Raw genomic sequence first — 12856 nt, forward strand, 5'->3', positions numbered from 1 at the left:
TGAGACCGTCGTCTTACAAACTTTGGAGTGTATGAGAATTTCCTAACGAACTTTTTAAAATACATCTTCCTGGGGTCTGCTTTAGAGAGTCTGCATTTTTCGTGTGTGCCCCACGTGATTCTGAGGCAGGTGTATCTCCGACTACGCTTTGAGAGACAGGGCTAGGTGACCGCGAAGAAAGCGCAGATGCAGATGGGTAGAGACACTAGCACTGAGGAAGAAACTGTTCTGGTTCTGCCTCTACTGCCAATTTGCGCTATGATCGTGGGCAAGTCATCACCTTCTACGCCCCTCTCCTACATGACTTCCAGGCCCCTTCCAGCTCGGCTCTGTCGGGTTCTAAGTGGCTATCTATAAGAGGCTCTAAGGAATCATGTACAGAACACGTGGTGTGGGCTATAAGGGATCCAGACAAAGCAGGACAAACAAGTGTGATCAGTGAAGTGTTCGTGGCTGAGGAGGGGTGAATGAGCTGGATTTTGACAGGTAGGCAATATTCAGATAGAAGGGGAGAACAGAAGGCATCCCAAGAAGAAGAAGAGCATGAGCAAAGGCTTGGAGAGAGGAATAAAATTTACAGGTTTGAGGGGCAGTATGGCATAGTAGCCAAGAGCAGCCTGAAGTCTGAAGTCAGATTGCGGGTGCTCTAATCCCAGCCCAGCCAGCTAGTAAACTGTGTGAACTTCTCTGCCTTAATTTCTTCATCTGTAAAATAGGGGGAATGATAACAAAGGTTGAACTAGCTCATAGGGTTGTTGTGAGGAGTTAATATTTAAAAAGTGCTTTGGGGGGCGCTGGAGTGGCTCAGTCAGTTAAGCGTCCTTCTCTTGATCTCAGCTCAGGTCTTGATCTCAGGGTTGTGAGTTCAAGCTCCGCTTCTAGCCTACTTAAAAATAAATAAAATAAATAAAAAGTGCTTTGGACTTTGCCTGGCACATAGCCAGTACGATATACATATTCAGTTTTGTTATCATTATCCCTGAATCCAAGCAAGATTGTCCAAACTACTATTATGTCTCCCCTGCAGCAGTAAAATAGCATCCTAATTGGTCTTGCTTCCAGCCTAGCCTTCTAATTCACTTTTTACAGAATAGCCAGTGATCCACTTTCCATGAAAAATCTATTCCTGCTACTCCCCAGCCTTTCCATTCATCCAACAAATATTGATTGGGTGCCTCCTAAGTGCCAGACTCCACTCTGATAACTGGAGATACAAATGGTGAACAAGGTTTCTGCTCTCTTGGAGCTTACATTCTTTTTTTTTTTTTTTTTCTTTGGAGGGGGGCAGGGTGGTGGGGTGGCAGAGGCAATCAATACATCAGAAGAAAATTCCAGAGTGGTAAGTGCTAAGAATAAAACAAATCAGAGAAAGATGGATAGGAGGTGGTGTGGCTGGGAGAGATGGGTTGCTTTAAGCAAGATATTCAGGGAGGGCATCTCTGAGGAGGTGACATTTTTGCCGAGACCTGAATGAGGGAGAGTGTTTCTGGCAGAGAAAACTTGCCCCCAAGTCCTGTACCATCTAGCCCCTACTGACCCCCACCATCACACCTCCTCTTCCCTGCAGCCACACTGGCCTTTCAAATCCTCAAACTTAGCCCCTCTGGCTGGTTCCACTACTTGTGCCTGGCTCACCTTCCTCCCCTCTCCTCCCCTCCTATTCTCACCAAAGTAAACTTTCAATCTCATCTTAAATGGCACTTCCTCTGGGGCCTTTTTCTTGACCCCTGACTGAAGTTTAGACCCCAAAGCACCCTGTAATTCTCCTTCAAGCCATTCTGGTAGCTATAATCATTTGATTATTTAATTGCTTACAAGTGTCTGTTTGATATCTGTGTTCTCCACTAGACTTAAACTCTGTGACATCAGGAACCAGGACCATTGTTCTGGTCACTGTTGTTCCTCAGAGTCTAACACAGCACCTGACACATAGTGGGAACTTCATAACTATTGTTGCTTGAATGACAGGCTGCCTGACACCAAGTATCTTGAATATTTGGATTGATAAGGAATGAAATGGATGCATTTAGTCAGGGCCTTGAACCAGAGGCTAATTAGACTTGATTGGGCCGGCAGCAGAACAGCAGCTGAGCTGTGGAGTGATAGCTACACTTCCAAAAGATTCCTCTGGAACATATTTACTGGATAAGTTGGAGGAGAACAGACTGGAAGAAGAGAGCCAGAAATTCATTTGTTGAACAAATTCTTGTTGAGTACCTACTGTGTGCCAGTCAAGCACTATCCTGGGCACTAGGGATACCACTGTGAGCAAAAGCAGAGGTGTCCCTATCCTGGGGAGCTTAGGGCTGTGACTGAAGAATGGAGAAAACAGGCAGTCCTTTCAAGGCTTGTGAATTTCAAAAGCCAGCCCCTCAGGGATAGAAAGGATATAGGGTTAATAATAGGAGTAAATATTACAGGTAAGAACTTGATCTCAGAGTCCTCCCACGCCCCCCAATCTCAAACTTTCACAGGGGAGCTAAAGATCCCTAGGCAGGGAAGGAAGACATAGTAAAAAAGGGTCTATGCGTAGCTGTAAGTAGCACCTTGAGGAAGGAGCTCTCTGCCTTGCTCCCTTGGCCAAGGCTGCTGCCACTCGGGAACTAAGGGGACATGTTGGCCAGTAACCCAGAAGAAGCTCCATTTCTCAGGTGAACTTAGTGGCAACCTGTGTGGGCAACTGATGGAAGAGTAGGCAAGACAATGCAGCTCAACTGACAGGATTAGTGACACTTCGGCCCCGTGTTAATTTTCCAAACACTGTGTACACTCTGAAAACCAAGGTGGGAAGAACCCCCAAGTGAGACTGTTTCTACTACTCAGATGGAAAAGAGCCTGAAAAGAAACTGACTTGTCATAGCAGGGGTGGGAGTGGGGAGTTAACATTTCTTGCACAGGAATCTGTGACCTGAGATTGGTAGTCCTACAAATCAGAAACCTCTCACAAACAAATGTAAATTTGTAACTGTTAGAAAAGCTGCAAGGTGAGGCCCAGGATGCTACCAGAGCCTGTTGTGGAAGAAAGAGAACCTTAGCTTAGTTAGGAAGATGGATGCGGCTGAGAAACATCTCAAGGAAAGAAACAACTGGAGGAGGGGACAGGCTGGTTACTGCTGAGTTGTGTAGTCTGGGAAGAAGGCACAATTAGAAGGCTGACCCAGGGAGGGCGGGAAAAAAAGAGTTCTGTTTTAGAATGTTGAGCTTCAGGAACTGTTTTACCATCTAAGGGGGAGATTTCCTAAGGCAGCCAATGTGAGAATGGTATTCAGACAGCAACTTGGATTTTTTTTTTTTTTTTAATGTTCACTCTCGTAACTTGATTGAAATCATCTCCACACCCTACTGTGAAGTGAAGTGATATTTTTAGGACTGTATAGGAAAGTCGAAAAGCTGTGGTCGAGAGAGATGAAGCAACGTGCCTAGAATCACAAAGCAGACAAGGGATCGCCTCATCCCAAACCCCTTGTTGTTCGCCTTCACGATCTTGCCTTTTTTATTTATTTATTTTTTTTTTAGAAATGGGGTCTGGAAGTTGGTTCCTTTCCTTCTCTAAAATTGAGTGAACAATTGGGAGCTATCTGCAGGGTTCCGGGTGTGTAACTGCTCTCGGAGGGGGCGGATGCAACTTCCAAGCGCTAGCACCTCTTACTGCTCCTCTAACACCTTTTTTCCTTTGTGCCTTTTTAGCGCGAAAGTTCCTCAAAAGACCAGGTGCCTCTTGATTAGAACTACATTTCCCACAAGGCCCCAGGAAGCACTGACTAGCCCGAAACTACATTGCCCGGAATGCTGAAGTATTGAAGAGAGGGATAGGCTTTGACTCCGAATTTCAAAGATCAGTTTATTTACTTCACAGCCCAGTTATAGTCACTCCTTCCCCCTTTCCTGCCAGAAACTTCCGTTCCCAGCTCAAACTTCCGATCCCACTCTTTTTCGATGGGAATGCTTGGTTGGGAAAGGGGGGATGGGGTGGCAACAGTGATCAAGAGGGGCGCATGCGCCCACGGCTCAGGGTTCGGGCTGGGAGGGGGACTGGTTGGTCCCCAGGCTCATCCCGCCTTGCGCGTGCGCAGACGATAAACCAACGCCCCGGAGTTGAGGCGCGGGTTTGGTGGCGCGTTTTAGCGAAGTCGCACGTGAAGGGCGGTAGTGGCCGGAGCCGGGTGAGTACCAGTGGAGACCGGGGCCCAGGGGCAGAACGCGGGACGGGCAGGCGGCAGCCGCTGCAGGTGGGAGCGGGGTGGGGCCTCGAGGCCTGGCCAACACGCGTGGGGGAGGGGTCCGACGGCGCCCGGCGAGGGAAACAAACTGGGGACCCGGATCCTGGTTGCTATGCAACAGGGGGCGTCGTTACTAGGTAACAGGGAGGCGCGCGTTTCCGGGGTGAAGAGGGTTCGGAGCTCTGCTCAGAGGTCCGGCTGAGGCGGGGCGGCTGCCAGGCTGGGGTACGAGGCTGGCGCTGAGCCCCCTCGACCCCACCTCACGGCCCAGCTTCCCGCGGCCTTGCTTTGAGCCCCTCGGGGTACCCCGAGTCCCTTGGGGTATCCCGAGCCCATGGACCGCGCCGCGTCCCTTGCCAGCGACGCCACCCAGCAAGGCTTGGCAGTGGACTTGCTGTTTGAAATAGCACATGCCACTGACACCCTGTCTGGGGGAGGCTGGGCCCTGGGGAGGAAGCTGCCCCTTTGCCCGTCGCCCTGCCCCCAAACAGTTGCTGGGCAGCAGCTGTCAGGGGTTTAGCGGGGGCTGCCCCCACCTGCCGGGACGCTGACTTCATTTTCCTCAGGGGCAGCTTCGCCCCATCAAGGAGCTTCTTTTCAACGCAGCTGTGCTTCTCCGGTGGCCGCTGCCTATTTGGATCAACTTTAAAAATAAGCCTTTTCTCCCCACCTCTCCCTTGCTACTCTCACAGCTTCTTGGCGGTCGTCTAATATTCGTTTCACAACCATCTATTAGTCCTTGTTCTGTGCTAGGCGATGAGGATTCCAAAAAAAGTTGTCAAGTCTAACCGGAGGCGGTCAAAGGCTAATGGAGGAGGCTGGCCTATAAACTGCTAAATTAGGCTACAATGTAATGAGTGGTATATTGGCTGTCTGTGTACTGCAACATTTCTGTTGACCCTTAAGGTCTACAAAGCTCTTGCAGAAACGCGTAGTAGTTCTTAACCCTGCTTAACCCCATTTTGCATTGAGGAGATTGAAACTCAGATTAAGGAATAGGCATAAGGTAGTGGCTTCTAATTTGTGGCAGAACTGAGTCAGGGATGCAAGTCTCGGTTCCTTTGTCTACTGCCACACTTTGGAGGCTTTGCCTAAAATAGACTTCCTGCGCTGCTGATCGCTTGTGGCAGCTGTCTGGTTATGCATATCAGAAATCCTCTAGGGGCTCTAAAAACAAAATCCTGAGCCCTTCTTTGGGAGAGTCTAAGGTGGCCCCTCTTGGGGCAGACATCCTTGCTTGAACAGGCTCTACAGACAGACCTTTCTGATGGGCGGCCAGAGCTGAGAACCACTCTTCTATGGGGGGCAGCTCTGAGCAATGATAGGGAAAATCAGGGCCAGCAGAGGGCACTAAATCAGCTGCCCCTCCTGCCACGTAGTGATTCACGGTGTGAAAGGAAGCTAACCAGAGGAAGGAGCCTTGGCAATGGGGTGTGTGGACTGCCCCGCCCTGTCCTCTTGGCAAACCACAGCTAAACATCTAGTGCCTCCTCACTACCTTAGTTAAGTGAAGCACTTTCCCAGCTGAGCCGGGTTCTCCTGGCCCTGCCTGAGCCATCTTACAGAAACCTGGACAGAAGTGGCAAGTCTCGCCCCCATCTTTTCCCGACCTCATATCTCTTGGTACAAAACCATGACCTCTAAGTCCAGCAGGTGGGTCATCTCCCAGTGGGAATCTGGATGTCCTCTCCCCTTTGAGCTAGGTGTGGAACTTTCAGTGCCTTGAGGGCAGGGACCGTGTCTTTCTGAGGCAGCAGAGGGGTGTGGAACAAAGAGGCAGGATTTAGATCCTGGGTTCTGGAGGCAAGGCCCGGTCCCGTTGTGTGAGCTTGAACAAGTCACTTGACGTCTCTAAGCCATAGTTTTCTGAGTAAAATGTGGAATCACAGAACCTTATCAGGTTGTTGTAAGAGTTAAATGAGGAGGAGTGAGGAGACAAGCACTTTGTAAATTATAAAGCACCACACCCATACACAAATAAACATGCTTAACAAGATACAGACACACTCAACTGGGGCAGGTGGCCGCTTGTGTACATAAATATAAATACACACATATACAATTTGTTGTTGTTGAATGCCTACCATTTGAGGCCAGGTATTGCAGGAGATGATGTTTAAGACCTACTTCCTCTCAGAGCTCGAGACTGCGTGGCTCTTGACTGCCATGGCTTCTCTTTATTAAAAGTATTTGATTGGGCTGCAGTGAGGAGGTGAACAACAGTGAGTCTGATCCTTGCTGCCTAGAAAGGACCTGGAAGAAACGAGAGGGAATCCTGTTAAATAAAACAATTGGAAGAAACAGACCAGCCAGTGAGCTGCACCCTTATCTGCAAAGGGCACACTGTAGAATCCTGCTAGATTTGGTTTCTGGTGCATTTCAAAAGGTCAGCTGGCAAGGCAATGATGGCTTCACAGGGGAGGGTTTATTCCAAGGTCCCCTAGCTCCCGTTGACTGGGGCAAATGGCTGCCTGAAAGTTGAGGCTAACGCAGAATGCCGGAGGCTCCATGGGGGGAGCAGCTCACGTCACCCTGACCTTCTAAAACAGAGGAGACGACATCTGATCCCTCCTGGTAGAGGTCCTTGGATATAGGACCCAACCGAAGATAGCAACCCTGCTCTTTAAGTTCCCAGGGTGGTTATGACCCAGATAACTCAGGAACTGACCTGTGTTTTCCTCACGTCTGACCACTGGCAGGCAGGAACCATCTGGTTCTTGATTTATGCCAAAGAGAGTAGAATAAAAGGCTTCCCGGCCTGAGGTCTCTCCCCATGAGTGCGTGTTTTGCAGCCCTGCTTGATTCCACAGACCTCAAGAGGAACTTAGGGCAGCTGTTTCTGGGCCAGAAAGTGCGCGGATATGAAATTTTTATAACTCTTTCTTGGACTCTTCTCCATTCCACTAAATAACAATGGGAACCTCTTCCCTCTCTATCCTGGTGGCTCCCATTTCTGGCCAACTCCCCGAGTGATCTGGTAACTTCAAACACTTCAGATACCTGGCTGCTCCTGTACCTGGGGCCTGGCTTAGCCTCTGATCGCCGGTTCTCAATCACGGAAACTCCGTGCACCTACAGGTTTATTTCTGAGTCTGGAAGAGAACAGGGGATTTGCTGGTGCTGTTTGACATTTCTCAAGCACTGTGGCAAATGGAAGGTAGACTTGGCAAACATTTTTTTTGGCTGATCCACACCTGCTTCAGTGAATTGGTACTTGTTGGGCCTTAACTTGCCTGTAGCATCACGTTAGGCAAGCTCAGAGCACAAAGTGGTTAAGTGAATTGTCACCAGTAAATCACAGAGATGACTGGTAGATGCCAGGTTTATTTTAGCTCAAGAATAATCTGTTGCGTGACTTTCTAAATCACTTTTGAGACTGAATTTGGAGATGACCCAGCTGGGCGGCATGTGCCAGGGGTCCGACATCAGATGCACCTGGGTTTCAAATCCTGGTTTCCCCACTTACTGCTTCTCCCACCTCCGTTTCTTCATCAGTAAAATGGAGAAAAGTATAACAATGCCTACCTGATGGCGGCGATTGTACAAGATAGGTGGTGCGTGGTTCGCTTTTTATTAATAACAGTATCTTTCCCTAGAGGTTGTGCTTTAACCCTTTGTCTGCCTTGGAGGCTGGGGAGTTGAGATCATTCTGTGTCAGCGCATCTCATCTTGGCGCAGTGGAATCACCAGGGGAGATTTGCAGGTCTAAACCTAGGTCACAGCCAGTGACACCAGACACCAGGACCTGTGGGCTCGGGACAGAGGCATCGGTAGTTTGGAAGCTCCCAGGTGATTCCAGTGAGCAGCCAGTTGAGATCCACTGTGTTACCTTCACTCCCAGGGAGTGTGCAGTTCGAAGCAGAAGCTCAGGTTCAAGTCCTGACCTTTCTACTTAGCCCAGTGACCTTGGGCAAATGCCTAACTCCTAAGTCTCAATTTCTTCTCATTTGTTACCAGGAGGGCGAGGAGGTTAATACCCACCTCGTACGATGGTCCTGCAGAGCAGATGGCATTATGTGCCGTTCTTTCTTGCTCAAGCACGTACCTGAGCGCTTCCCTTTACATCATTACACAGCAGTAATCATATTTGTGTGCTATTTTTTAAGTTGTTTTTTTATATCAGCTTTATCTTAAGTAGATTATAACCTCCCTGGGGACAAAGCCTTACAGTCTCACACTTTTTTTTTTTTTTTTTTTTTTTTAATACTCATAGCACCTAAGGCCCAGAAATGGGATTTTTAGAACTGGAATAATCCTAGCTCTTCTCATCCACCTGAAGGCATTGAAGAATACTTGCTGGTTAATTAATATGCAAGTGGTAAAGAATGTGAAGGAGGAACCCATGAGTCAGATGGTTGTGCCCAGCTTCAGTTGAAAGGCCCAGTTCCGCCTTTCTCAGCTAACAGGGTAGGGGTGGAGGAGGGTGTTGGGGCAAGTCATAGCTGGGCCAGTGGGTGTCCGTGCCAGTTCTGGCTCCCTGCTCACCCTGTGCTTCTCTCCTGGCAGACCCCGCCATGGCAGGCCCGGACAGCAGTTCACCGTGGGGCAAGCATGTGCTCAAAGTCATCCTGACGGTCCTAGTGGCCCTCGTCCTCCTCCACTCAGCATCATCCCAGTCCCATGCAGACTTTGTGCCACCAGGCCAGCACAAGAAGGAGGCCCCAGTTGATCTCTTGAGCCAGATAGGTCGCTCTATGCGGGGAACACTGGACGACTGGCTTGGGCCAGAGACCATGCACCTGGTTTCCGAGGTAAGGACGGTGGTCCCTGTTGTGACCACACACATTGAAGAGAGAGAAAGGGGGAGACGTTCATGGTCCCCCTGTCTTGGCTCCACATCCTCTGTGCGTCATAATCCCTGGTGCAGAGAGCCCCACATTCCACAAAATGAAGCCAGACGGTCCCTGCTTTTTGCAGTCCCACTGTTTGATTCCTGCCCTGGGACCTTTAGCTCTTTCCCTTCTTCCTGCCCTTTCTTGTCAGAAACACTGGGAAATGAACCAGTCTTTATAAACCGATGTCGCTGAATGACGATAGAGTCTGACTTTGGTCTAAATCCGACCTAGAGTCTTAAATTGGCAAAATATCAAGACCTGAACCCTGTAGAGGTAGAGGTAGGTCTGACTCAGGGCGTAAGGCAGGGCTGTCTCTTCTCCCTGAGGGCATCCCAGGCGTGGCATCACAGTCTTTGCATAGGTCATTCTAAACAGTCCAGCCGCTCATTTGTAACATCCATCACCCAGTAGAGCTGATTGACCCCTTTTTCACTGAAACCTCCTAACCCTTCACAGATGTTGCTTCACACAACTTCGTGATTCCCTGGGAAGACCCCAATTTCACAGAGTGACTACCATAGAGATTTGTTGATTTCCCCCCACACACTCATCTACTACCATCACCAAAGTATTCTGGCAAGTCAGCTAAATGAGGGCACAGATGTCCCGAGTTCCAGTTCAGGAAGGACACACGGCCTGCTGTCCCTGCTTGGTGGGCAAACCTTTGGCTGAGAAGGAGGTGGGACCCGTTCGTCCCGGGCCTTGCCGGGCGGGGGTCAGAGGCCTAAAGGAGAAGGAGCATGGTTGATTGTGGACTCATCTCCTGCCCTGCTGTTTCCACAGACCTTGTCCCAGGTGATGTGGGCCATCTCTTCAGCCATCTCAGTGGCCTTCTTCGCGCTGTCTGGGATCACTGCACAGCTGCTGAATGCCTTGGGAGTGGATGGTGAGCGCCAGAGAACTGGTCAGGTCTCCCGGAGCTTAGCCTGTCACTTCCTTTTGGTGGGACTTTATCTTTTCAGGGCCCAGACTTTTTCCCAGCTGCTTGACACCTGCCGGGTTTCCCCAGAGGCAAGCATAAAAGCGGGCTAATGACTGCCACCTCCCAGGTGTTTGCTTCATGTCAGGCAGAGCATGGTGCTAAGCCATAGTATCTTATTTAACCCTTACCCGCAGCCCAGAGGATCACTCGCATTTTGCAGAGGAACCGGTTCAACCAAGGGCAGTTATCTACGCCCAGCCAGCAGGAGCGGGAGCTGAGAGTCAAGCTCCTATCTTTGTGACCCTGTGGGAAAGGGTTTTTCCTTTGTAAGGGGGTGTAGCTCCTCCCCCTTTTTTGGTTCTTGCCCCCTGTGCCCTGACCGCTCCAGGTTGGCTGATTCTGTAACTCTCCCTCTTCCAGGAGACCACCTCACCCAGGGCCTGAAGCTCAGCCCCAGCCAGGTCCAGACGTTCCTGCTGTGGGGAGCAGGGGCCCTAGTCGTCTATTGGCTTCTGTCTCTGCTCCTTGGCTTGGTCTTGGCCTTGCTGGGGCGGATCCTGTGGGGCCTGAAGCTTGTTCTCTTCCTGGCCGGCTTTGTGGCCCTGGTGAGGTCAGTGCCCGACCCCTCCACCCGGGCCTTGCTCCTCCTGGCCCTGCTGACCCTCTACGCCTTGCTGAGCCGGCTCACTGGCAGCCGTGCCTCGGGGGCCCAACTGGAGGCCAAGGTCCGGGGGCTGGAGCGCCAGGTGGAGGAGCTACGCTGGCGGCAGAGGCGGGCGGCCAAGGGGCCCCGGAGCGTGGAGGAGGAGTGAGAAGGCCGCCGGACAAGGCCACCTTCACCGTACCAAAGAGCTGCACTGCTTCTGGATCGCACAGCCCTCCTTCCGGCCCCCGGCCCCTTTCTTGCCCTGTCTCTGAACTGTCAGAGCCTTCATCCCTGCACCAGACCCCCTAGCTGAGAAGGAGGAAGACCATGACCCATGATGGTCCCCAGGAGCCCCATCTTCTGAGGTTCTCTGTCTGGAATTGGTTGTCCTAACCCTTTCTCTGCTCCCAGCCTGCCTCAGTCAGGCCGGGTTGGCAGGGTCTCCCCTGTGGCTTGTGCATCTGCTCTCAGTGGACATCCCTGCCATTGGTCTCCCGTGACTCAGCCGGCTCCCCTCTCCTCCTGCCTTGCCTTCTTCTGATGCTCTCGCTCTCCTGTCCTTCTGGAGCTCCTCCTCTGCCAAGTCCCCAGCTTCCTTCCTGTTTGTCTCCTTCTAGCCCTGCACTCCACCCAAACCACAGTCCCTCGAGGCATGTTCCTGTCCTCTTCATTGCCTAGCGAGGGGGAAGAGGCAGGGCATATGGGACCTGAGGGGAAGGGCTGGGGGTAGTTCCCAAAGGGTTTGGGAATGAGGATGTACATTGAGTGTGTTACAAGTGCCTTAATCCGAGCCAGCAGGGCCCTCTGCTTGCCCGCCGCTGTACTGTATGTAGGAAAGTGCACTGTGGCTGCTTTGTGTCAAGAAGAGAGTTTTCCCTCTCGGAATCTTGATTCCCCTTCAGCCAGAGCAAAAGGTGACTGCTTCATAGGCTTGTGCCTGCAAGTAGGACCCTGCAGTGGCCATCAGATCCCCTGTGGGGATTTCAGAGACACTGAAGGAGAAAGGAGGACTCCTCTCGTCCGCACAGCTCCGGACGGTTCTCCACCCCTCTCCCTCCACTCACTGCCACTAAGGAGTCGCTCATCAGGGTCCACCCCAGTGGCCCAGGGGGAGTGCAGAGCAGACAAACCAGAGCTGCACACCATGGCCCCTTCCTCTCCCAACCTCCAAGAGGGGCAGGGTGCCTGCCACCTGAGCCCTCTCCACCAGGGGTTTCCTTCTTCCTCTGAGGCTCTGGTGGCGGTGGGCGTCCTCTGCCAGGCCCAGCACATGATGTGAAGAATGAATTCAGTGCCCAGTTCTTACTGTTAAGGTCTGATGTGGAATCACAGCAGCAGTGATATATATTTTTATCAGCGCTTGGTTTGTTTTAAATAAAATGCACGCTATTTTATTATCTCGTTCCATATAAAATGTATTTACTCAAAGTCTTGGATGGCTTTCATTTGTCCCTCCAGCTAAATCCATTTCTGCGGAGTGGCTCAGTTTTCTTGACTCCTCCCTGCAGGGGCAGTGTGAAGCTGGTAGAAAGGAAGGGAGAAGGGGGAGCAAAAAAGAAGGCTGGTACCAGGTACCCTTCCCTCCTGGAGTGTGAGGAATGAAGAAGTCATGCCCCCTTTACAAAACTTCCAGGAACTGGCCCGCGCTCTTGGAATAGTGTGTATGTGGGGGAGAGCAAGGAAGGGCACCCCTTCCCCCGTGGTGTGCAAGAGTTATGAAAGGCTGGCCCGAAGGCAGCCAGGAAATTTGCCTGCCCTCCCTCCTTCCCTCACCATATGGGAGTTTCTGGCACTATGGTTCTCAACTTGGCCCATAGGTTAAATCAGTTGTTTTGTAGAGGGGCCCAGGTGTGGGTTTTTTGTTTTGTTGCTTTCTTTTTAAGCTGCCACAGAGATGCTAATGTGCAGCCAGGTGCCCTGGTCCGGACCTCTCCTAACTGCCTGGTAGGCAAGGCTGGGCCAGGAGGCCAGGACCTGGGTGGCAGGACTTCCCTCAGGAGCAGAGCGGCCCCCACCTTTCCTAGGCCCATGGGCCACTCCCAGGGATGGGGCTGGGCGAGCGGAGTGCACCTGAGACCTTCCTCCACAGGAGTGGCCCAGGACTCTGTCAGGGCAGGCCCAGGTGATCGTCACCTGGCCCATTTTGGCCCCTTCCTCCCCCTTTCCGCCCCTGCAGTTCCATTCCCCATACCCCCCGAATTCCAGTTCTGATTCAGGTGTCAGATGCCTTTAC

At 51.4% G+C, this 12856-nt stretch overlaps 1 protein-coding gene across 1 annotated transcript; it reads left to right on the forward strand.

Annotated features, from left to right (window-relative positions):
* The first annotated feature begins 4005 nt into the window (after positions 1-4005).
* On the forward strand, positions 4006-12051 carry TMEM109 (transmembrane protein 109). The gene is made up of 4 exons (XM_027579311.2): positions 4006-4163; positions 8727-8971; positions 9839-9941; positions 10398-12051. Exons 2-4 carry the CDS (start codon positions 8735-8737, stop codon positions 10787-10789), a joined length of 732 nt encoding a protein of 243 aa, XP_027435112.2. The 5' UTR covers positions 4006-4163; positions 8727-8734; the 3' UTR covers positions 10790-12051.
* The last annotated feature ends 805 nt before the right edge of the window (positions 12052-12856 follow it).

This window comes from Zalophus californianus, chromosome 11 (assembly GCF_009762305.2).
Source record: "Zalophus californianus isolate mZalCal1 chromosome 11, mZalCal1.pri.v2, whole genome shotgun sequence".
In the NCBI taxonomy this organism is placed as follows: Eukaryota; Metazoa; Chordata; class Mammalia; order Carnivora; family Otariidae; genus Zalophus; species Zalophus californianus.

Excerpts from the sequence above, each read along its gene's own strand:
- TMEM109 (XM_027579311.2), top strand. The coding sequence starts at position 8,735 with ATGGCAGGCCCGGACAGCAGTTCACCGTGGGGCAAGCATGTGCTCAAA. Across the intron at positions 8,972-9,838 it reads CCATGCACCTGGTTTCCGAG|ACCTTGTCCCAGGTGATGTG; the intron begins GTAAGGACGGTG and ends CTGTTTCCACAG. Across the intron at positions 9,942-10,397 it reads GAATGCCTTGGGAGTGGATG|GAGACCACCTCACCCAGGGC; the intron begins GTGAGCGCCAGA and ends TCCCTCTTCCAG.